The sequence below is a fragment of the Sprattus sprattus genome, assembly GCF_963457725.1.
Source record: "Sprattus sprattus genome assembly, chromosome: 19".
NCBI lineage: Eukaryota > Metazoa > Chordata > Actinopteri > Clupeiformes > Clupeidae > Sprattus > Sprattus sprattus.
The window spans coordinates 5,662,838-5,688,270 of NC_137917.1; the positions used below are offsets into that span (position 1 = coordinate 5,662,838).

The window sequence follows — 25,433 nt, forward strand, 5'->3', positions numbered from 1 at the left end:
TAAAACTGTTATGACCATGCCAAAGTCCCATACATGAGACGCATTAACAAATACCCATAGTGGATCAAACATATTCAGTATCAATGAGATCTAAATAGATTTTTGTTCTTCAAAGCAGATTTGCCCAATGCAACTGGCTGTTGTTTAATTAGCGTGAATGTCCCAGTGTTTCGACATTTTTACAGTTACACGTACGCAAAAAGCACAGTCATCAGTGTATGCCAACACACAAACACTCACTCACTCACACACTCACTCACTCACTCTTACACACACCCACACCCACACCCACACACACACACACACACTCACTCACACAGGGCTCTGCTTGCATCATTGGACCAACATGTGCTGAAGCCCAAAAACACGCCTCTTTGCTTTTTTGGGCTGTTAATGAAGGGCTTCCATTGTCAAATTTGCCATCTGGTCACTCTCACCCATTCCTCCTCTTTCTGTCACTCTCACCCATTCCTCCTCTTTCTGTCACATACTTTCTCTCGCTCCCTCCCTCCTTCACACTCTCCTTGCCACCTTTTTGTATCTTACGGCATTTTCCAAATATTTCTTTTTTTTTCTTTTTCTCTTCCTCTCTGCTCATCAACCTAATCTTTTCCTCACAGACATTCAGAAAATGATGCCTTAATACCCCAAAGACTAGTTAACATGGTACCTCAGACAAACTGGTAGCGCAGCTGAATCATGCCCAGAGTGGCTCCACCCATGAGACACAACATCCATTAAATATGAAACAGAATTCGTTTTAACGAATTTCACTCTGACCTGAGATAAGACACAGGAGTTGGGGTGTAGCCTACTTCATGTCAAATATTTTCACTTTTATCTTCTAGCTCAGCAAAGGCACATAACATGGCACACAACCTGTTACCATCTTATGAAACAGGAGACCAGTGCTTTCACGCTGTAATACACTATATATTTGGTTGATTAAACACTAACCAGAACAGGAATATAACAGTGTTTTGACCAGCATCATAATAATATCTAAAAGATTTATAATGTGCATGTGTAAATTCAAAGAAAAGGATTGTGAACACCTCGCATAGGCTACACACACATCCATTTCCATCCTTGTCTCCAGACTAAATCATAGGGGACGACCAAACTGTTCTGTGATTGCATTATTTAAACTGTCACCCTAAAATAGCCTGGATGGTGCCATTAGAAACCGGCGTACAGTCTCTCATTTGCGTTGGCAAACTGTTTGGTAAATAGCAGGGTTTAAAAGCCGGTAAATGTCGACGTCGAATGAGCGCATAGAGGCGTCACACGCTTGAGTGATTCCGATGCAAGCAAGCAGGTGCATAATTTTATGAAATGTCTAAGGGCATTATATATCACATGGACACGTAAGGTCGCATACAAAAAAATAAATCTTACATAGCCTAACATCACCCCCACCCCGGACATATTTGACACCCCCACACATTCCGACGGCGAGAGACAATTAGCTTATACATAGTTTATTAGTGGGATTCATACGGAGGAAACCATTTATCATACCAATATGCAGATTAAAATCCATAAAAGAACAAGAATCTCGTTTCTTTTCTATTACGATATCTTAATTACATTAATAACCATGACAATATGGGCTGTTAACCACACACTTTGAGCATATTCAGCCGTTTATGCAATATCACAACCTGTACAAGAGTCTGACATTTCCGTCCGCTGAGTGAGCACAATTTGAGCGCCCATGAATAATTCAATGCGTGTCCCATCACCGGTGCATGTGCAATCATATGCACTGTTAAAACGTATAGCTACTACACAGTTATGCGACATTTTTACACGTTTCGCGTACCCAAATAAGCGTCGTCTTCTTAATTTCAGCCAATACAATCACCAATCTGTCAACCTCCGAAAACCGAAAAAATGTCCCACAAGGCAAATAACTGCAGAATTTAACCCTTTATCTACCAGCATCAGGGCGCGGGAAGGCTGCAGCGGATCCAACACCGGTAAAAATCCATGCAGTATAAGAATCACCTTATAAATTACCTTGATTGATTCGCGGCTTCGTAGATATAGATGTCTGGTGTTCCCGAATTTCGAGCGGGGCGAATAGTCCAGACGATTTATTTCAGTCCTCCCTTTTCAGTTCCCTCTCAACCTCGCCCCCCAAGAAAGTGCTTAACCACTGAGGTTGAACATTTGGAAGAGAATCAGAATACGTCGGCTTCTCGCTGCTCTCGGAGATGCTCGAGTGAAGTCGGTAAACACCGGATATTGGTTTTATATAGCCTAAGCTTTCCGTAAGACTAGCAAAGTTGGGTTCACATAAAACACTCTTATTCATTAATTGAAAACGCACACACCCACACCTGAAAGTCACAGTTTGAGTAACAACTGGATATAGGCTATATTAATACAGTATAATAATGACATATTGTTATTGTCGTTATCATGATGATGATAATAATAATAATAATAATAATAATAAAAGGCTATATAATGTCATATACGTATTAAAGAAGGGTAATATTGCATATGGCATTTTTTTTAATAGCGAGAGTAGAGCACCATGCATGCTTGAGCATTTTTTATTATAGCAATCAAAAGATCTGATCGCGATGGCCTGAGATAGAGGATCAAGGAGAAAGTAAAGTGCCTGTATGCATGCTGATATTATCCGTGAGCAAACACCAAGAGTGACATAGGCTAAACAGTGGGGAATCGATTGTCTAAAGTGGTCTAATGAATACCTGACTACTTAAAATGTCTCTGAACAAACCTTCTGAAGGTTACGGCAAAGACACCGATGAGCGGGTTGCCAAGTCAACAGGAGCTAAAGTAATTTTCCTTTTGGGTTCTCTGTCTCTCTGTTACTCTTGCAGAAGAGCTGAACACCTTTTATGCTCGATTTGAGTCTCACACCAGGTCAGAGGTACTGCTGGAGCAAGACAGCTGCCCTCTCCAGGTATCTGTGATTGATGTGTGAAAGTCATTCAGGAGAGTGAATGTTCATAAAGCTCCAGGACCTGACAACATCTCTGGCTGTGTTTTCAAGGCCTGTGCTCCTGAACTGGCAGCGGTGTTCACTGACTTTAACCTCTCCCTGTCCCAGTCTGTGGTCCCCAACAGCTTCAAGAGGACCACCATCATCCCGGTCCCTTAGAAACCATCAGTGAGCTGCCTCAATGATTACCGCCCTGTCGCACTAATCTCTGTTGTGATGATATGCTTTGAGAGATTAGTGAAAGACCACATAACATCCTGCCTGTCCACTGCATTAGACCCACTCCACTTTGCATATAGGCCGAACAGGTCTGCAGATGATGCTGTCGCTTTGGCCTTGAACACTGCTCTCTCTCACCTGGATCAGAACAACACGTGCGTGCGGATGCTCTTCATCGGCTTCAGCTCGGCCTTTAACACCATAGTACCATCCAGGCTGATCATGAAACTACAGGACCTGAACATCAGTCCCTCCATGTGCAGCTGGTTATAGAACTTCCTGACAGACAGGTCTCAGGCAGTACGGCTAGGTAACATCACCTCCACCAGTCTCACACTCAGCACTGGTGCCCCACAAGGTTGTGTGTTAAGCCCACTGTTGTACTCCCTGTTCACCTATGATTGTGCAGCCAATAACAGCTCCAACACCATCATTAAGTTGGCTGATGACACCACCATTATCGGCTGCATCAAGAATGGTGATGAGTCTGCCTTCGGAGCAGAGGTGGCAACAATGACATCCTGGTGTTAGGATAACATCCTGCTGATAATGTAGCAAAAACCAAGGAGTTGATAGTGGACTACAGGCGGCTGCAGGGAGAACATGCACCCATTCACATCGGGGGCACAGCTGTGGAGAGAGTCAAAAGTTTCTTGGTATCGACATCAGCGAGGATCTAAGCTGGACACACCATATTGGTGTGGTTACAAGGACAGCGAAGCAGAGGCTCTTTTTTCTGCGGCGACTGCCGAAATTTGGCATGGACTGCACTATTCTGACCAATTTTTTACCGCTGCACCATTGAGAGCATTCTGACTGGTGGCATCACAACATGGTTTGGCAACAGCACTGCCCAGGACAGGAAGACTCTACAAAGAGTGGTCAAATCTGCACAGCGTATTACAAGGACTGCATTAACATCCATTCAGGACCTTTACAGCCAGCGCTGCAGAGGAAAAGCCAAGCGGATCATCTCTGACCCTAGTCATCCCTGCCACAGTCTTTTCTCCTTCCTGCCTTCTGGAAGGCGATACAAGAGCATGTGAACCCGTACCAGCAGATACAGGGATAGTTTTTACCCACATGCCATCAGGATGCTGAACTGTCCTTGAGATACCTTTTTTGCACTACAATTTTCTTTTCTTTTTTTTTTCCTACCCTTATTCTCCATTCTCCATTCTTTAATTTATTCTATTCTCTAAATTGAACGGACATTGAGCAGAAAATAATTTCATTACTCATAAATGCTGTTTATGAGTATATGATAATAAACTTGAACTTGGGTTACCAGCTGAGTCTTGTGTATCCAAGGGCTTCTTGAAGGTCCAATTAAGATGGTAATCAGCTACAATGATCTTCAATTGAATTATTATTTCAGTTATCACAACAAGTGTTTAATAAGATAGTGGAGTGACTATGAAATGAGTCTTGAACTTCATACACAGGCAGTCCCCCCCAGCAAAGATGTTATGACTTAGATAAACATGGCGGATAGGCTCTGAGCCCCCCACTGCTGATGCCAGCAAATGACAAAGTAAAGAGCTGCAGGGGGATTTACTTCTGTCACATCTAATAAGTACTACTAGGGGATAATTACTGAGAAGAACCTTAGTAAGTGCTCCTGATCCAGCCAAGCAACCAATAAAAACTTACATCCTACCTATTCTCATTTGGCTTGTGTACTGTCGGTAGCAGAAACAGGACCACGGAAAATCTGCAAAATATATATATTTTATTGATACGTGACCCCCTTGTTGAAGGCATTACTGGCTAATATAAGAATGCTAACATTTAATGCAACAGCAATTTCATCTTAATTTGGGTGAATTTGTGTGTCTGTGAAAGTGCAAAAACCTTTCCAGTCAATCAACAGGCAATTCAATCAATCATTAAAAAACATCCTGACTACATGTCATCTAAATGGATATTACAGATGATGCCATACATTCCAGGGATCCAAGCAGCATTGAGTACAACGCAGCTGGACAGACTCTGATACTGAAACCAGTGAAAGAAGCCAAAGGAACAGGTCCGGTAAAGGAACATTCCCTCTCGTCTGAAGACCCAGGAGGGTGGTGTGGGGGCAATCTCTTCACTCACTTCCACCATGGAAAGTTCTGCTGCCCTGCTGGTGAACACAGCACCAGCCTATCCTAGCCTATTAGATTCCAGCCAGCGTTATGTCTTCTTTCTCCCCCTGGCAGGCGCCTGAGGTATCGTGAGAGCGTGGGCAACCACGTCGGCCCGCTGCTGGAGGATGCCCGTCAGGAGGAACTCGGAGGTGACCACGGGCACGGAGGCCGCCACAGCGGGGCAGCAGAGGGCAGCGTCCTCCGTACACGACACCACCACTGTCTGGGTCTACAGAGGAGAAAGGCAGGCCAGAACTTCATCAGTTTTACAGGACACTACAATGACACTGAGACTCAAAGCCAAGGAGAATTACAGGAAAATGATAACACAGAAGAGACATCCACATTCACTGCAACACGCTGCTCTGTGACCAAACTAAAATGGGGAAGTTATCAAATCATGGAGACATCGGGCCCTAACAACACGTTCTCATTCCCAACTCGTCAGAATTTGCAGCTTGGTCAGTCGGAAAAGCGTCAAAAACCGAAGCAATAACTGCCTTCTAGCGTCGATTTTCGACGTGCAATGTTATTTCATTGCGTCCTATCAGGCGTCATTTTTCGACTTGCAAGGGTGTTTCATTGATTCCTATTACACCGAAGCTGTCAAGTTCTCTAGTGTCTCAGAATACCAAAATATCTGTAATAACTTGTGTTCTACTTCATGAAATACTGTTTTTCTGTTATATTCTTACAACTTAACATTGATTTCTCGTTAGAAATGCAATCATAACATGTTTATTGTACGTCGTTTGACTTCACGAAGTATGTTCACGAGGAACGAAAATTCTCATTCACTTTAAATGGGGTGACGTCATCAGTTCCATTTTACCAAAATATGTGTAATTACTTGTGTTCTGCTTCATGAATTTAACATTGATTTCTCGTCAAAAATGCAATCATAACACGTTTATTTTACCAGTCTTTGAATGGGGTGACGTCATCAGTGGTTGTCCGTTTTGCGCCCCCCCACAGGACCCATAACGCTGGTTTTAGTAAGCTATGTATTTTTAAAATAACCATTTCTTGCTCAATTTTCATCAGATTTTTAAACAGTTTGGTTTGTTATAAAGGTCAGAGATGTAGTTATGACAGGACATACCTATGAATAATTGCGTTATTTTCTAAAGAATTATAGCCACGTTAATAACGTTTGTAACAAACCAAACCATTTTTAAATCCATTGAATAATTGGGCAAGTTACGGTTATTTAAAAAGTACATACCACTACCAACACAATGTTATGGGTGGGCGAGCTCATATACGTCTTAAGACATCTAGCCCTTATATCCATGGTTGTTGCAACGGAGCTGTGTTTTTTTCTGAATAAAAGGCGCAATAGTGTTTACATTTCTCACCCAAGTCGTTTTTATATTCAGAGTTTTATGATCTACGTGCATTTATTATTATGACTATGAGGATTAACAATACACAAGAAGCATGTTATGTTGTCCTGTTACAGTTTCCCCCCCCCCCCGAGAGGTTAGCCTATATTTTATATTGATATTGATATACGCACATAAAAGCATTATAATATCAACCTCTTCGTCATACGAATGATTCCTTCACTGACCAAGGCTGTTAAACCATTGACTTCAATTCAATTAATTTATATAGTGCAAAAACAATCAAATTGACTCCTTATAAGTGGTAATAGGGGAGGGGAAACATTGCAGAAAAATGGTAAAACCATTGCTGATATTCACCTCCAGGAACCTGAAGCAGCTGAACTTTTCCACTTTAGATTAGTTGATGTGTAGTGGTGCATGCTCCACCTCCTGCCATCTCCTAAAGAACATAATCATCCCCTTAGTCTTGCTGATGTTGAGAGTGCAGATTGGTGCCAACAACAGCTCCTGCCTTTCTCACCAGCCTGTCAAGTCGCCCTGCATCCCTCTTCTTTATGCTGCCTCCCCAGCACACCACAGCATAGAAAAGGACGCTGGCAACAACAGACTGGTAAAACATGCGCAGGAGTTTGTTGCAGACATTGAAGGACCTCAGCCTCCTCAGAAAGTAGAGTCGGCTCTGGCCCTTCTTGTAGATGGCATTTGTGTTAGCTGACCAGTCCAGTTCAGCTAACAAAGTTGTCCACCAGGCTCCTGTACTCAGCCTCCTGTCCATCCCTGATACACCCCACAACAGCAGAGTCATCAGAGAACTTCTGTATGTGGCACGACTCTGTGTTGTAAGTGAAGTCTGAAGTGTACAGGGTGAACAGCACTGGTGAGAGCACAGTCCCCTGTGGAGCGCCGGTGCTGCACACACAGTCTCAGATACGCAGTCTTTCAGCCTGACAAACTGCGGCCTCTCCGTCAGGTAGTCCGTGACCCAGGATACAAGGTGAGCTTTCACAGCCATCTGCACGAGCTTGTCATTCAGACAGAGGGGCTGGATGGTGTTGAAGGCACTGGAGAAATCAAAGAACATGATTCTCACAGCACCTTTTCCCTTGTCCAGATGAGAGTGTGCTCTGTGCATCAGGTAGATGATGGCATCTTCTTCCACGCCCACCTTCTCCTGGTAGGCAAACTGCAGCGGGTCAAGTACATGGCGTACCTGGGGTCTGATGATGTGCAGTAGCAGTCGTTCCATGGTCTTGCAGATGTGTGATGTTAGGGCGACTGGCCTGTAGTCATTCAGCTCCCTGGGGTGTGGCTTTTTTGGAACAGGGATGAGGCAGGATGTTTTCCACGGAGCAGGGACCTTCCCCTGTTGGAGGCTCAGCTCATTTGCGACATTGCTTCAAAAAACCAACCATCACAAGGCCCAGATGACATTTCAGGTAGGGGTTGTGCTGACCAGATAGCAGGGGTCTTCACTGACATCTTTAACCTCTCCCTCAGCCTGTCTGTACTTCCCACCTGCTTCAAGAGGAACACCATCGTTCCTGTACCTAAGAGCACTAAGGTCACCTGCATGAGTGACTATCGCCCGGTAACACTGACCTCTGTCATCATGAAGTGCTTTGAGCAGCTAGTCAAATCATGAATTTGCTCCTCACTGCCCCCCACCCTTGACCCTATGCAGTTAGCATACCAGTCCAACAGGTCTTCAGACTATGCCATCTCGCTGACTGCACACACCGCTCTCCCACCTGGACAAAGGGAATACGTATGTGTGGATGCTGTTTATTGACTACAGTTCAGCATTCATCACCATCATCCCCTCCAGACTCGTCTCCAAGCTTGTGGACCTGGGACTTAACATCTCCCTATGCAAGTGGATATTCGACTTCCTGACGGGGAGGCCACAGCCCACAGGTGGTGAGAGTGGTGACCGTATCTCAGCCACAGTGATCACCAACACAGGCACCAACCAAGGCTGTGTGCTCAGCCCCCTCCTGTTGTACATGTTCACACATGATGTTGTTCACCCATGACGTGCGGCAACGCACCATTCCAATCTCATTGTTAGGTTTGCTACACAACCATTGTGGGCCTCATCACTGAGAGTGACGAGTCAGCCTACAGAGGGGAGGTTTATACCCTGACAACATGGTTTCAGGATAATAACCTCACTCTCAACATCAGCAAGACTAAGGGGATGATTATGTTCTTTAGGAGATGGCAGGAGGTGGAGCATGCACCACTACACATCAACTAATCTAAAGTGGAAAAGTTCAGCTGCTTCAGGTTCCTGGAGGTGAATATCAGCAATGGTTTTACCATTTTTCTGCAATGTTTCCCCTCCCCTATTACCACTTCTAAGGAGTCAATTTGATTGTTTTTGCACTATATAAATTAATTGAATTGAAGTCAATGGTTTAACAGCCTTGGTCAGTGAAGGAATCATTCGTATGACGAAGAGGTTGATATTATAATGCTTTTATGTGCGTATATCAATATCAATATAAAATATAACCTCTCGGGGGAAAAACTGTAACAGGACAACATAACATGCTTCGTGTGTATTGTTAATCCTCATAGTCATAATAATAAATGCACGTAGATCATAAAACTCTGAATATAAAAACAACTTGGGTGAGAAATGTAAACGCTATTGCGCCTTTTATTCAGAAAAAAACACAGCTCCGTTGCAACAACCATGGATATAAGGGCTAGATGTCTTAAGACGTATATGAGCTCGCCCACCCATAACATTGTGTTGGTAGTGGTATGTACTTTTTAAATAACCGTAACTTGCCCAATTATTCAATGGATTTAAAAATGGTTTGGTTTGTTACAAACGTTATTAACGTGGCTATAATTCTTTAGAAAATAACGCAATTATTCATAGGTATGTCCTGTCATAACTACATCTCTGACCTTTATAACAAACCAAACTGTTTAAAAATCGGATGAAAATTGAGCAAGAAATGGTTATTTTAAAAATACATAGCTTACTAAAACCAGCGTTATGGGTCCTGTGGGGGGGCGCAAAACGGACAACCACTGATGACGTCACCCCATTCAAAGACTATGGGTAAAATAAACGTGTTATGATTGCATTTTTGACGAGAAATCAATGTTAAATTGTAAGAATATAACAACTAAACAGTTTTTCATGAAGCAGAACACAAGTAATTACACATATTTTGGTAAGATGGAACTGATGACGTCACCCCATTTAAAGTGAATGAGAATTTTCGTTCCTCGTGAACATACTTTGTGAAGTCAAACGACGTACAATAAACATGTTATGATTGCATTTCTAACGAGAAATCAATGTTAAGTTGTAAGAATATAACAGAAAAATAGTATTTCATGAAGCAGAACACAAGTTATTACAGATATTTTGGTATTCTGAGACACTAGAGAACTTGACAGCTTCGGTGTAATAGGAATCAATGAAACACCCTTGCAAGTCGAAAAATGACGCCTGATAGGACGCAATGAAATAACATTGCACGTGGAAAATCGATGCTAGAAGGCAGATATTGCTTCGGTTTTTGACGCTTTTCCGACTGACCAAGCTGCAAATTCTGACGGGTTGGGAATGAGAACTTGTTGGCCCTAAACTGTGTATCAACTCCTCCTCTGTAGGAGAGGACTCAAAAACAATCTCTCCGTTAAGATCTGGAAAACCTCTCCTCCGATGTACCATTACACCTGACACATATAATTAAAATTCTAGTAGTCATCATCCTCTAACCCTAGGTCTTTGTTGTCTCTGCGTTCCAAGAATTATATATAAATATGTACAATCAATACCTGGAAATACGTGTTTATGATTCTTTATCCAATTCTATAATTCACTGAGGTCTAGAGTACCACAGGTCCTGCAGGTCACAATCACCATACCGCTGACTGCACGGCCTCATGCTTGGTTAGAGCAATCAATAACACTTTTCTCAAAGATACCATTCAGTGTTGTGATAAGCAAACGACCACACCCTAAGGAAGCACTACATATAATGGCCGTAGAGAGATAGAATAATTTCAATCAAACATGGCTCTTCCGTATATTGCAAATAATGGGATTGTGCATTCTATCATTTGATTTCAATGGTGGATTTCTTTTGCCAATTATTCCTTCTCAGTAGCATAGTGTTTTTGAATTTGATATACTCAAACTTACCTCCTGACCTTTTGTATAAAGCCAGCAATGTGATTAAATCAGGGTCAGGGCATTCATTCAATGTGATTAAATCAGGGTCAAAGTTCTAACCAGGTTAATTAGCCATTCACTCAAAACTGATACCTACCTCTAGACACACCCACCCCCTCCCATATCCCATATGTCATTGTTTACATGTAAATTGTATTGTATAAAAGAAGTGAGCTTCTGCTTAGTACTTTGAAAGATTCTTCTCGTGTACCATGCGAGTTGACTGTTCTGTGATGCTGAAATAAAACCTATTTCTTACGTTGGACACTTTCCCGAGTTCCTGACTGTCTGCCAACCTAACCTTGGACTAAAGACATACGACATGTGTGTGTGTCTGTGGCTGTGTGTGTGTGTGGTCTATTCAACAAACAATATTCAATAAACAGTTGTATTACTTTTTAACCACTACTTAAAAATAAAAAACAACAGCGCACTGATTTGGGGTTAGACAGAGTTACCTTGTTGACAGAGGGCATTCTGGGAAGGTAGCGAGCCCCAGAGCTGGTGATGATGTCCTTCATCTGTGTTGGCTCAGGCTTCACTGACCGAGTCACATGAATCTCATAACCCTGAGACAGAACCAAAGAGTGACAGAGGCAGAGAAAGAGAGAGAGAGAAAGAGAGAGAGAGAGAGACAGGAAGAGAGTGTGAAAATGGCGAGGCCCGTAGATTTTTGTTTGTTGGTTTGTTTGTTTGTTTTAGAGAACTAAAACCAGGAGAGCACTGACCTCAGTAGGCTATATGTTATTCTAGATTAAACTTTCACTGAGGACAGAAGTGGAGTACCACAGCAGTAAGAGTGCGGAGACCTGTAGGAGGGGCTGACTGCAGGCCACACTCAGAGACTCCATCAGAAGGAAGTTAAACTTCCGCTCCTGCTCCACGTCCTTCACCAGGAACTCTCCAGGGGGCAGAAAGCTCCCAGCCCTTCCACACTGCAAGAGAACCAGAGTTATTCAGAAAGATTGCAAAAAAAGATGCACCGGGCAGGTTTAGTGACTTTAGTGTACTCATAGAGTATTCTATAACATGCAGTTGAAACAGATTGGGCAGGGAGAATGTTTATATGATGTTTGAATTTTACCAAAAGGAAACATGCAAACATGTCCCTGGCCTAGACCATAAAAAACATAGTAAGGAAAGAATATATACTATTAATGTAATATTCTGTTGAATACGTTATTCATAGCCAAGTAATCCTTCACCTAACAGCACCACGTGGATATGACACAGCAATTCCATTAAGGTGTCAATAGTCTACATTCTGCCTATATATAGTCTGCCTGAGTATAGAAAAACAATGGTGGCAAACAAAGGTAGCAGGGACAGTTTAGTGGAGTTAGTGCAAAGAAGAAAATGCAACACAGATGGCAATTCTAAAACAATTGAACTATTGGTTTGTCTACATTGCACCATCCCAGCCATTTTGTTTGCCCTGTGTGCTATTTGAGGCAGCCTGTGATGCATAATGTTAACCTACCTTCTTCAGCCAATCGGGCGTGACAATAGGCACCCCTCTGGCCACTGCACACATGAACTTGACCGTCCGTCGCACTGCATCAGTGACCAGGTGCGTCATATCATTCACACCTTTCGCAATGCTGCCCCCTAAACGGGTCACTACAGCCTCCCCCGACTCATCAGTCACCCCAGTGAACAGCACCTGGGACAGAGAGGATGTGGTTGGAGAGTCAGCTGTTTCAGTGTTTGTTTACTCTTGTGCAGCTCAAATTAGATCATGGATGGGCATAATCAGTGATAAATTAAATGACAGAGTAAAGAGCTGCATTTTAATTGAGTAAAAGCTTGTGTTGCATTGTTTTGTGTGTGTGAGTATGTAATTCTGTGTGTTTATGTCTGTGTCTGTTTCTGCATATGTGTGTGTGTGTGTGTGTGTGTGTGTGTGTGTGTGTGTATATCTGTTTGCTGCTCACCTTGTATGCCTGGCGTGAGGTGCTCAAAGAGCGTCGGGCGGACTTGGCCGGAGTGGGCGACTCAGCAGCGGCAGCATCATGCTTCCTAGATCTCTTCTCTGAGGACTCCTCCGGCTGGCAGGAGACAGAGAGGATGAGAAGGAAAGTGTGAGAAAGAAAGAGGGGAAGATGAAGTAAACAAAGACGGAGAGAAAGAGAGATGGTGTCAGAAGTGGTAATTTAGGTAGCACAGCCAGCATCTTGAGGCTGAAGTGAATGAGAGTGTCCACCGATGCGTGCAGGTCACTAAAGGCCAGAGCCACTGTCAGGGAGCTTTGAGTTCTTCCTTCACAGCCACCACTGACAGCTCATAACCATGGAGACGCTGAGTCAGGCCACCGCAGGGGAAATGGCCCTAACTGTGATGGAGGGAGATGGAGATGAGGAGGGAGGGAGGAGAGATGGAAAGACATGGAGAAGACTGGGAGTAGGACAGATAATATGTACCGGGGAGTGTGGAGTGAGGGAAAGGAATTGAGATGGGGGAAGGGGGAAATATGGATTGAGACACAAAACAAGGGAGGGAGGGGGAGATGAGAGTGAGTAAAAGAGGGGCAAGGTGAGAAGGAAGGATAAGTTATGGAGGTGTGAATAAGAGAGGCAGCAGGAGAGAGGAAGACAAAGAGAGAGGAAGACAGAGAGAGAGGAAGACCGAGAGAGCGGAAGACGGAGAGAAAGGGAGACAGAGAGAGAAGAAAAACAGAGAGAGAGGAAGACAGAGATAGTGGATAACAGGGAGAGCAGGTTACCTCAGATTCATTTGGTTGCTCCATGGTGCTAGAAGTGGATGCTGTTGCTGCTATCTCACTCTCTTCCACCTCCTTTTTCACTTCATTCTTTTTCTGCCGACCTCTTCCCTTCTTCTGAACCGGGCCAGGGGCCACCTCCTCATCTTTCTTCTCTGGCTCCCCCGCTCCAATATTATTCTCATTCTCTGTTTTCTTTTGTCCTTTTGGGGCTTTGCCCTTTGAGCGAGGAATCTTGAATCGGATCTCCTCGGTCTCATCAAATTCTTCAGTCTCTTCATTGGAACCCCTCTTCTTACCTCTGCCTTGACTAGTTGCCATAGAAACATCAGTGCTTTTGACATCTATACTTTCGCTGTCCTCCTCTGCTGAAGTGCCAGCCTTCTGATTCCTGCCTCGAACTCTGCTCTTTGTTTTCTGAGGGATGGAATCTCCTTTTGGGCTGCTCTCAAGTGCTGCAGTTTGACTGCCCTCTCCTGTGGCTCCTGAGTCTGGCGTCGATGACTTGGCTCCCTTTCTGCCTCTTGCAACAGGACCAACTTCCTCTTTAGCAGGGATGTTAGCACTTTTGGCCCCAGGGGACCCACTGTCAGTCACCTTATCTGTGGCCCCCGTCTTACGGCCTGAGGTCTTGGTGGCTGAAGCTTCCTCAACTTGAGGTTCTGATGGAGCTGATTCAGGTTCTGCCTCTGGTCCTGGGTCACTCCCCCTCAAACTCTTCCTACCTCTACCTCTTCCTCTACCTCTTCCTCTACCTCTCCCTCGTCCCTTATTTTGACTTGCTTCACTGACTGCTTCAGACACTTCCGAGCACGCCGAGTTACTGGAGGTAGATGGTCTTTGAGATTTTCTTCCAGACATTGACTCACTTAAACAATCCGCCAGTGTTGGTGGCTCTTCTCCACCAGGGGGAGCTCTTGCAGGCCTTCTGGAGGAGCGTCTGGAGTTGTGTGTTTCTGGCGTCCCCTGCATGCTGGTGCTGCTGCGCACGCTGGACGTGGATCTCTCAGAGCTGACAGAGTTAGAGGAGCTGGAGCGTGAGCGAGTCCTCCTGGCAGGGCAGTCATCACTAGGAGGCATTGGCTCCCCCTGCCCACTGGGGGGCGCCAGAGCTGCACGTCTGGTGGCTGTTCGCCTTCCTCGTGTGGAGGTTTGGGGTTTATAATCACTCTCTTGTTTCTCCATTTTAGTATGCTCCATTTTCTCTTTTGCTAACCCGTCATTGGTTTCCGTTTTGTCTTTCTCTTCCTTCCTCTTCTCCCTTTCATTTTCTTCTTTTCTTTCTTTTTCAATCCTCTCCTTCTCCATCCTTTCTCTCTCCTCAGCCTCTTTTTTCTCCTTACCTTCTGCCACTCTTCTCTCTCTCTCTATTTTCTCCTTTTCTTCTTTTTCTTTTCTTTCTTTTTCAAAACTCTCCTTCTCCACTCTCTTCTCAGCCTCTTTTTTCTCCCTTTCCTCTTTCTCTCTCTTCTCCCTCTCCAGTCTTTCCCTTTCCTTTTCTTCTTTTCTTTCTTTCTCAAACCTCTCCTTCTCCACTCTCTCTCCCTCCTCAGCCTCTTTTTTCTCCATCTCCTCTTTCTCTCTCTGCTCCCTCTCTAATCTTTCCTTCTCCACCCTTTCTTCCTCCTCTTGACCTTTTCTCTCTTTCTCTTCTTTTTCAAGTATTTCCCTCTCTTCTCTTTCAACTTTTTCTTCCTGTTCTTTTCGCTCCCCTTCTATCCTTTCTTTCTCCTGCTGTTCGTTCTCTCTCTCCGACCTCTCACGCTCTTCTTGCTCTCCTCTCTGTTGCACCACACTCTTCTTTCCTCTACCCCTCCGGATGTCCTGAACAGGTTTTTCTTCAGTATCCTCCTCTCCTCTCTTCCGCCCTCCTTTCTTCCCTGCAGGAGTCTTGCTCCTGGTCTGCCTCTTCAGCTCTGCACTCGTCCCCTCATCTATCTCTTCTCCCTGCCTCTCTTCCTCCACTTTACCTCTGCCTCTGGTGCTTCTTGCAACAACAGGCTCTTTCCCTGCCCCACGTGTTTTCACTCTGGATGAGGAAGAGCCTGGCTGCCCATCCTCCATCTCCTCCTCCTCCTCCTCCTCCTGATGTTTGGCCATAGGCTGTGTTTCAGCAGTGGACAGATGAGTGCTTGAAGGCATCTCAGCAGGCTCACTCTCTTCTTCCGCCTGCTGCTTCCCCTTCCCTTTGGAGGACGCAGGTCTTGGTTCCCCCTCGTCACAACCCTTCTCATCAGCAGAGGCAGATATGGGCGGAGTTTCAGCTACAGAGAGGCAGGAGCTGAGCTGAGTCTCAGCACGCTCTGTCCCATCCTCCACCTGAGCCCCTCTGCCTCTGCGCATCCTTCCTTTCCTTATGGGGCCGGCTGGCTTCGGTTCCTCCTCCTCGTCCTCATCCAGACTGGCCATGGGCTGAGTCTGAGCAGTAGAGAGGCAGGAGCTAGAAGTTACCTCAGAAGGCTCACTCTCGTCTCCCGCCTGCCTCCCCTTCCCTCTGCGTGACCTCCTGCTTCTTTTGGGGGATGCAGGTTTTGATGCTTCATCTCTGTTATCACCATCATCATCATCATCGTTCATGGCAATTGGCTGTGTTTCAGCAATGAGAAGTGTCCCATAAGGTTGGCTACCATGATGCCATAGCCCTCTGCGTGCCCTGCCTTTTCTTTTAGCAGGTGCTACCTTTGGTATTTCTTCCTCCTCATCATCATCAATGGTAGACATGGGTTGGGTTTCAGCACAGGAGTTGTTTGCGCCATCTGTGGAGGTCACAGTGGTTGTGCTCGTGCCAGGCTTGTATGGATCATCATCACAGGTGTCTGCAGAGTCTGAGTCACTGTGGAGCTGAATTTCCGTGGCCTTGATCTGTGTCGTTGTGGGCCGTGGGGAGTTCGATTCTGCCTGCACCTCCTTCAAGCAATCATCTTTCTCCTCATCCACATCTGTGTCACTGTCCATGTAGAAATCTGCAGCAGGTTCATTTCCTTGTTTGGCTTCACTGGTGGTAGCGTTACCTACCAGGTCAGTTGAAGTTGCGTCAGGCATTCTTCCAGCCTCTTCACCCCCCAGCTTCTGGCTTCGCTGTAGGATAACGGTGTCAGCAGTGGAGATATGGGAGTAGACGTCAGACTCCATCAGCTGGGTGGCCACCTCCTCTGCCTCTGGCCCTGCCGACCCCTGCAATACATCCCTCTGAGCCGGGGGCATGGCTTCAGCACTGCCATCAACACTCTCAGAGCTCCTTCCTGTAGTTATGAAGAAGGCCTGAGTTTCTGCAGTGGCACTGTCTACATGGGCCTCCTCTTCAACTTTCACCGTCTCTCTGGCGAAGGCTTGTGTAGCCTGCAGAGCTCCGTAGTCCTGGGTGGCTTCCAGGTCACCGTCCTCCTCTTCCTCAGAATCCCTGATCTTGGGCAGAGTGTAAGACTGAGTGCTTTCTGTGCCCAGCTGATGAAGATGGTCCATAAGGCTGAGCCGGAGCTGTGTGGATCTCTCTGTGAGGCTGCCTGTGCAGAACAGCTGCGTCTCCTCCAGAGCAGTCTCATCAAGAGCACTCACCCCGGCAACACCGCAACCCTCAGGCTCAGTCACGAAGGACTGGGTTTCTGGGACAAAGTCATCTTCTTGACTGTCCTCAGAGGTCACGACTGGGTTGAAGGGTGGACGGCCAATGGGGCCTAAGGATGAAGAGAAGGGGAAGGGCCATTAGCTGATGTGTATAAATACAAATAGCTTGATGACCTGCTTTTGACACACAAGAGACATCACAGAAATGTAGAGCAGCCTCGTAACCACAGACAGCTCTTACGTGTGAGAGATATCTGACATAGAGACGTACGTGCAAAATGATCTGATGGACTGAGGAAGAGCTGAGTCTCCATCTCCTCTAGTTGCAGGCCTGCATTCAAAAGAAGAAACACAAAACACCCAACAGTTATTGGAATGGTGCCAGTACTTAGATAACTATTCAACAATTTAATGATGCATGAATGCTATATGACTTAATTAAAGCAACATTTTATGTTTTGGATGTATGTTTTTAGTTATTTAGTAAATTAGGTAGCTAGAGCTAGTTTTTAAACCCTACTCAAATCCATTTCGATGGTATCTGTCATGTGGAGAATAGATACAAAAGTCATTCCCATTAGGGCTATTCACTCTGGAATGGGGGTTTCAATGTCTTGTAACATTCATGTGACTTTTGAGACAGCCTGAGGAGTTTTGGAGATAACCTTAACCGTAAACATTTCCTCTAACTGTTGTTCTCAAACTGTAGAACACACCTTATATTAATATCAAATTAAATCCTGTGCAGTGGACAATATTTAAATGGATCGTCTATCAACGTGATTAAACACATCTCTGAACTGCACCTAACTTTACCTCTTTACAGTATTGTATTACATGATATTGTATTGGTTGTCTTTGTATATATACACATGAACTGTGTGTAATCCCACCTGCTCCAACTGGGGTTGAGGACTGGACTCCAGCTGTAGAGGCCCTTGACCCAGCCTTCCAAGTACCGGTGACCTCTTTGGGCTCCTCTTCCACATCAGTATCGCTGTCCATGTTGAAATCATCTGGGTTTGCTGGTGCAACCTCCTGCTTCCCCCCTACTGAGACTGCAGCCCCCTCCTCTACATCTGTGTCCTGGTCTGACTCTGCAGCTCCAGCTGTGGGGTCTGGAGCACCGTGGGTCGCCTCAGGAGTGGGCTGGAGTCCAGGCGGATGTGGGGAGCCTGATGTTCCAAAGGGGATCACTAGCTGCCTCACATTCTCATCCTCCACATCTGTGTCACTGTCAGCCTGGATCTCCAAGGCAGGCAAAGGTTTATGTTGTTGGCTGACGCAGGCCTCTGTGTTTTTGCTAATACCAGACTTGAACGGAACATCGTCTGTGGTGCCTACTGAATCAGAGTGGTCGTGGAACAGATGCTTCTCTGGCTTGACCAAAGCCGTGGAAGGACTTGCAGCGCCGACATCTGCTTGTGCAACCTCCCCCTCCTCTTCCATATCCGTGTCACTGTCCATGTGGAATTCTGACAAGGACACATTTGCTGGCCTGGATTCGGTAACATCACTGCTTGGGACCAGGCAAGCTGGTAGAGGATCCACAAGTACAGTCTTGGGAACTGCATCCTCATCCTCCACATCTGTGTCACTCTCCAAGTGAAACTCTGACGCAGCAGCAGCATCAGCAGCAGCAGGACTAAGTGGCTTCTCACTCACTCCACTGACTGAAGCCTTGGTAAAATTAGTGGCTGATGTCTCATGGTCATCTCCCTCAGCGTCGGTATCACTGTCCATAAGAAAATCTGGAAGTTTGGTGGCAGGTGAGGTGGGTATTCCCGACACCAACTTCGCACTGGCCTCTTCATTCACAGATTCTGGTGGGTTCTTCATCTGCCCGTTTTCCTCCTCTTCCTCCACATCAGTGTCACTGTCCATGTTAAACTCCAGAGGGTCTGGCCTGGGCTTTATGGGTGCTGCCCCAGTGCTCCTGTCAGTCCAGATAGATTCTCCTGAGCTCACGGTCTCGTTCACTCTCCCCCTCACTGAGGAAGAAGGGCTGCATAAGCCACCAGCAAAACTCAGTTACATAACATGTTTGTTCCACAAATACAACCTCAACCAGCGGTCAAACTACTGTACTAATGTGAGGACAAGGAGAATGTTAAGCAAAGCATTATCTTAAGATACTGTCAAAAGACTTGTTTCCATGTACTATATGGGCCATTCTACCGAATTCGTGTAATATGCAGTCCCTCAACAATAAAAACTATTTACAAAACAATTAGGTATTTAGGCATAGATAATTAATTAGAAAATGTTATGGTCTTTATAAACCCAATGCATTGCATGAGATAGTGATAAGCTAAATATATACAAAATCATCATTTATAGGGTACTTTCTATTGGGAAGTAGCTGTCCCCAACCCTGACATCTAAATTTCAATGCCTTTAAATAACACTTTACATTTTTTTTAGATTTTTTTCAATGATTTAATTTCAAAGATCTTTATGATTGGGTTGAAACAGAACTTGGAATATTTAGATTTATTGTGGGTTTCATTTTTAAATCAATTTACTATACTCAAAAAATCATGTCCCTAGTTTTCATGTCACTACCGAAACACAAGAGTTTTAGTCCATTGGCTGAGCCTGTGTTTTAGCCACGACTCTGCATTTTTGACCATGCAGTGACACTGCATCTCTGTCCCTCATGGTTGAATGGTAAGTAGCTAAATCCTATAGTTTTTATATAAATGTGTTCCAAAGTCTGAAAATCGACGTGTAACCTTAAGAATTGTCACTACCGAAACGCATGTTTTCTTCAATTAAGTAAACCTTTTGGGGTTTCATGGAAAATCTTATGTTTGTATGTGTGTTCACCTCTTCAAAGATGTGTTTGCAAGCCGTGTGCTTGCTAGAATTCTTTATTTATGCTTAAAGTTAGCTAGAATTGTCACTACCGAAACAGTCACTACCGAAACATATGGTAGTGACCAGATGATTTTGGTAGTGACAAAATGAAATGGTAAGTAGTTCAATCCCATCATTTTTAAATAAATGTGTTGTGTGGACTAAAGGGCGGCCCAGAGCACCTTTTGGATGATTTTGGCAGAGAAATGAAAATCCATCCAACAGTGCAGTCACTACCGAAACAGTGCAGTCACTACCGAAACAGATTAATTGAACTTGAAAATTTGGTAAAAAATTAATAATTTCTATGGATTTCATTGTGAAAACCTTCAAGAAATATTTGTAAAAATACTCTTCAGAGAAGGGAAGGAAACACAATCTGAACAGGTCAATAATAATACTTTTTTACTATAGTAAATGTGATGTTTCGGTAGTGACAATTTTTGGAAGAGGAAAAACATTCCAACACATTCTGAAAATACAATATAAAACTTGACTGTTATTTTACTAGATATGTGTACTTTAGATATGGTACAATATACATACGGACAAAGATTTGGGAATAAACCATAAAAAAACTCAAAATATATCCGACATGACTTTGCATCAATTCGGTAGAATGGCCCATATAAACTGCAGTACTAAAGTGGCTTTTTATGACTGTGCATGATAAAGAGTTTTAGATACAAATTGTATTCCAATTTAGGAGAGAATGAGAAATAGTTATACCTCTCTGGAATGTAAGCAGCACCTGACGGACTCTGGAATGTTGAGCAAGCGGGCTGGGGCAGCCTTGGAGAGTCTGAATCCGAAGACACTACACAGGAGGAGAGAGAAAGATGTCTTTATTCACTGTTGTTTTTTATATTCCAGGAGAGATGGAGGGGTTGTCCCTGACAACAAAGCCTAAAGTATACTGTCTGCTTTTAAGGCTCAGATTCTTTAAGGATGTCCTCATTTTTTAACGCCATAAGAGCAAACTACATTGCATTTGCTTTTCAAATGGACAGACATGTGATTTTATACAGCACAATAGTTACAACCATGCATGAACTGTAAATAGCAAATTCCAAAACAAATACAATAAACCAAAACCAAAAGAACTCTGTCCGTACAAAGAAACATAATACTGAAGGATGTTATGGTTAATAACATATGGTTAATAATGCAGATTAGCAGATTTATATAAGCCAATACAGCATACTTACCTAGACATTTGCCTGCTCTCGGCCTCCTTCCCTCTTTCTCTCCATCAGACTCCGAGTCAGATTCAGGCACCAGGGGGAAAGGGGTTTGGTCCTTCTGCTCCGGCACTGGGGGCATCTCTTGGCTGCGTCTTGGTTTGGCAGCACCCTGTTCACTTCTGGGTGTTAGAAAACCCCTCTCCCCATTGACTGCACCTTCCACTGCTCTGTCAGCCTCTGTGCCCATGTCAGTCCTCAGATTGACCTCGTTACTCTCACCCTGAGGCAGTCGGGTCTCCTCACCCCTCTCTCTAACAAGGCAGTCTGGTGTCCCTGCTTTACCCTGACCGTTCTTTCCTTCGGCTGGTCCGACACGGACATACTGGCACGGCAGATCGGCTAGTGTCACTTTATCCCCCTCGCTCAGGGCATAGCGCACATGGGGTTCGAGCTTCCAATGCCCTTTCCTGGTGCCATTCAGGCTGCCCATATCCCAGATGAGTGCTTCTCTGGCTTCCTCTGAACATTGTCCTTTCGAACGAAACACAGTAATGGATATTATGGCGTGACGCTTGGACATTGATGGGGCAGGCAAGTGCACAGTGCAGAAGGCAGCATCACGGCCCAGGACATTCTCTCCCGGGTAAAGGAGCAACTCTGAAAAAAGAAGGGATGGTAAAAGGGACAGTAAGTGAAGAGGCAAGGCAAGTGACTGAAAAGCACACTATACATCTGGATTGCTAAGGAGCCTGGTTTAAAAATAATCAAAAACTCTTTACCCAACATTAGGTAGAACGTAGCTAACAGTCTAACAGCTGGATGGATCCCTTTGTTCGCATTATTCCATCCACAAATTGAAAAAACTGAACAAGTGCATTCTGAAAAATAAATAACTCACCAGTCTCTGGGACATGTTCATTTTTGAAAACTTTAAGCTTAGCCACTGGCAGTGCCTCTTCATCGCCGCTATCGTCATCTTCTTCATCAACAAGGGGGAAATCTTGGATCACCTGTGTAGCATCCATAACTTCTCTCCCCTAAAATAAACAGATCAGTGTTGCGAAGGGCTTACGCAGATCAGATCAGCTCCACCTAAAGAATTTAGCTAGCTGAAGTCACAAGTAGCAAACTTTTGTACAAGAAGACCGATTCTGTTATTCAGCTACGGTTAGAGCACTATTCAGAGCTCATAGGTTAATCTATAAAGACCTGAATCTAAACAACCATAACTTTCTTTATTTCAAAGTTTACGATCAATAGATTCGTTTTTAGGTTTACAACCTAGACCTGACCACCTAATGCAACCATCACAAAATCTAAACAATAAAGTGACACCATGTGCCCTGTGGCTTGAATATGGTATCAACGTTGTCTGAAAGGTAATCATAGATTTAGACACCATAAGTAGGCTGATGTATGAGCACTATTCTGGCTGACTAAAACGTTCAATTATAGTTAACATTAGCTGATTGTCTCAAGGATGTTTCTTCGCATGCAGTGGCATAGAACCCATTGTGTAAATAAGACAGCCAGCTAATCGTGCAGTTGTTTGTGCACTATAAAATGACTTAATTATTTGAGGCATTACAAGGAATGTCTGGTAGACATATAGGGAATAGATCTATGCAAACATCAACAAATATGACCAATACGTACAGTCCTTTCATTTATCCGTTGCGAAGATACGGGGTAAAGGAGGGCTGGAACGTTTATATCCGGTATTTTCTCCGCCTACTCAAACATCCATTGGCTAATGCTAATGCCATTGGTTAATGAAGACGTCGTTCATGGCCATCTGAGCATTCATTGGCCATATCCAAAAACTCTGCTAGTCCTGAAACTTTTCTGCGCGCCAGCGCTTGAAAACAAGGGGCTTGTTTCCCTTATCTACCAAAGCGTCTTCCTACGTTTGTAGATTTTCGATGAAGAAATACCGCAAAACTAATAAATAATAAGCCAACCAATCCATTTAAAAACACTTGGCTAATATATCCGCATTTATGGCGCAAACAAACTTACCTGAAAACTAAATATATCTGACATCCTTGAAGAAAACGCGTGCTAGTTGAATAGTTCAAGGAAAATGGTCCAAAACATTGTTACCGTGTGACATAAGGAATGTAAAACATTTACGCATTTCTGCACTTCGACACACCAGGATGGTCATTGATCTTCCTTGTCAGGGGCGGAGTGGGACACAAAAATCCACCTGGACAATTTTGCCTGCACCGCCGGCCCACCACCGGCTAAAAACAAGCCCATCTTGCCCAAGTTACGTTCACTGTACAAAGGCAGAGCCCCCCCTTGTGGCCCAATTGTTGAAAAACACGTGCTAAAGTGCCCACTCAGGAGCCAAAACGCGTGCTAAACTGCCCTCAAGTGGCCTTTCGGGAACCAAAACGTGTGCTAAACTGCCCCCTTGGAAGCCAAAACACGTGCTAGAGTGCCCTCAAGTGTTCCTTTGGGAGCCAAAACGCGTGCTAGAGTGCCCTCAAGTGCCCTCTCGGGCGCCAAAGCGCGTGCTAAACTGCCCTCAAGTGTCCTTTCGGGAACCAAAACATGTGCTAAAGGGTTCCCTTGGGAACCAAACCGCGTGCTAGAGTGCCCTCAAGTGTTCCTTTGGGAGCCAAAACGCGTGCTAAACTGCCCTCAAGTGTCCTCTCGGGAACCAAAACACGTGCTAAAGGTCTAAAGGGTCCCCTTGGGAGCCAAAACGCGTGCTAAAGTTCCCTCAAGAGTCCCTTTGGAAACCAAAACGCGTGCTAAACTGCCCTCCAGTGCCCTCTCCGGTGCCAAAACGTGTGCTAAACTGCCCTCAAGAGTGCCCTGACCCTGCCATCACAGAAACTATCGGGCATTATCTTATTATGCTGCTATCAGTCTGTCTACACCGGTCCACCGGCCACCATTAAAATTTAATTGACCTGGGCCTAACACTTTTTTTGGGGGAAACCCTGTGTAGCGGAGTTAATAATTCCACTTGCCATTAAAAAGTGTCTTTTCATCTAGCTAGTCAGACAGGCTTTTCCATGTAACACAAGCCCTCAAGAGTGCCCTGACCCTGCCATCACAGAAACTATCGGGCATTATCTTATTATGCTGCTATCAGTCTGTCTACACCGGTCCACCGGCCACCAGTAAAATGTACTTGACCTGGGCCTAACACTTTTTTGGGGGGAAACCCTGTGTAGCGGAGTTAATAATTCCACTTGCCATTAAAAAGTGTCTTTTCATCTAGCTAGTCAGACAGGCTTTTCCATGTAACACAAGCACCATCTATTGGTGCAATTCTGCAGACTTCAGGGCACGTTCTTACATACCATCACCAGTCTGCAGTAGACTGTTTAGTGGTAAGTCACATATACTGAGCTCCACTGTTATAGCTATATAAATGTGTTGTAATTTGTGATTGTAACTGTAATAATATGTTAGTATGCATGCATTAAATACACACGGGAGGTCTCTAATTTTATATTAGAGACCATTTTGTTTTGTTACTTTTGTTTTAGCTTTAAAGTGAAATAGCTCACCACGTTGTGCTAGCTTGCTAGTCTAGTTGTAGTAGCTCGAGAACTTTTATGCTATACCTGTGAAAAGGGACCAGTCAACTGAATAATTTCTGGTTTCATGCTAACTGGAGCTCTCTATATAACAACTGACTGTGAGACACGCTTGTTCTGCTATTCATCAGAATAAATGGCTGTGGTAGCCAAAGAGATTCAGCGCCGTCTGTTATCACAACGCAAGAGAGAGTATACACGCTACACCTGCATATTCTATGATTACAGATTCAGAATGCCCATTAAAGAAAGAAAACAGAAAGTTGTTAAAAAAGCAGCTAGAAACTGCTGCAAAAGGCAGCTTGTCTTTGAAAGATTGGATCCAAGGAAACAAAGGAGATCATGATAGAGGTATGTGTAGGCTCATAGGCTACTCTTCACTGTTAGTATTGTATCACACAGAGCCTGTTTGGATTATCACAGAGAATTTGATGCTAACATGATCAAGAATGCTTGATTTTTACAGAAAAATGGTTCTCAAGGTTTAATTCACCAGCATCTGAATTGACCAACCGTAGACCTTCGTTGGCCTACTATTTGATAATACATTTGGGCCACTTATAATACAATACAGTACACAGTACAATTATATTCAACTAGTACAGTACTATTGTTATTTGCTCTATCTTAGATAAAGACAATACAGAAAGTGGTGATGGAGATACC

The 25,433-nt window shown here is 44.4% G+C and overlaps 1 protein-coding gene across 1 annotated transcript; it reads right to left on the bottom strand.

Moving 5' to 3' along the window:
* Window positions 1-5,027: 5,027 nt before the first annotated feature.
* On the bottom strand, window positions 5,028-22,232 carry mdc1 (mediator of DNA damage checkpoint 1; the record flags this gene model as incomplete). The annotated part of the gene is made up of 12 exons (XM_080857366.1): window positions 5,028-5,560; window positions 11,340-11,450; window positions 11,691-11,816; window positions 12,362-12,544; window positions 12,816-12,929; window positions 13,604-15,244; window positions 15,392-17,274; window positions 17,436-17,495; window positions 18,058-19,169; window positions 20,753-20,840; window positions 21,232-21,864; window positions 22,106-22,232. 12 exons carry the CDS (start codon window positions 22,230-22,232, stop codon window positions 5,378-5,380), a joined length of 6,261 nt encoding a protein of 2,086 aa, XP_080713492.1. The 3' UTR covers window positions 5,028-5,377.
* Between the last annotated feature and the right edge of the window lie 3,201 nt (window positions 22,233-25,433).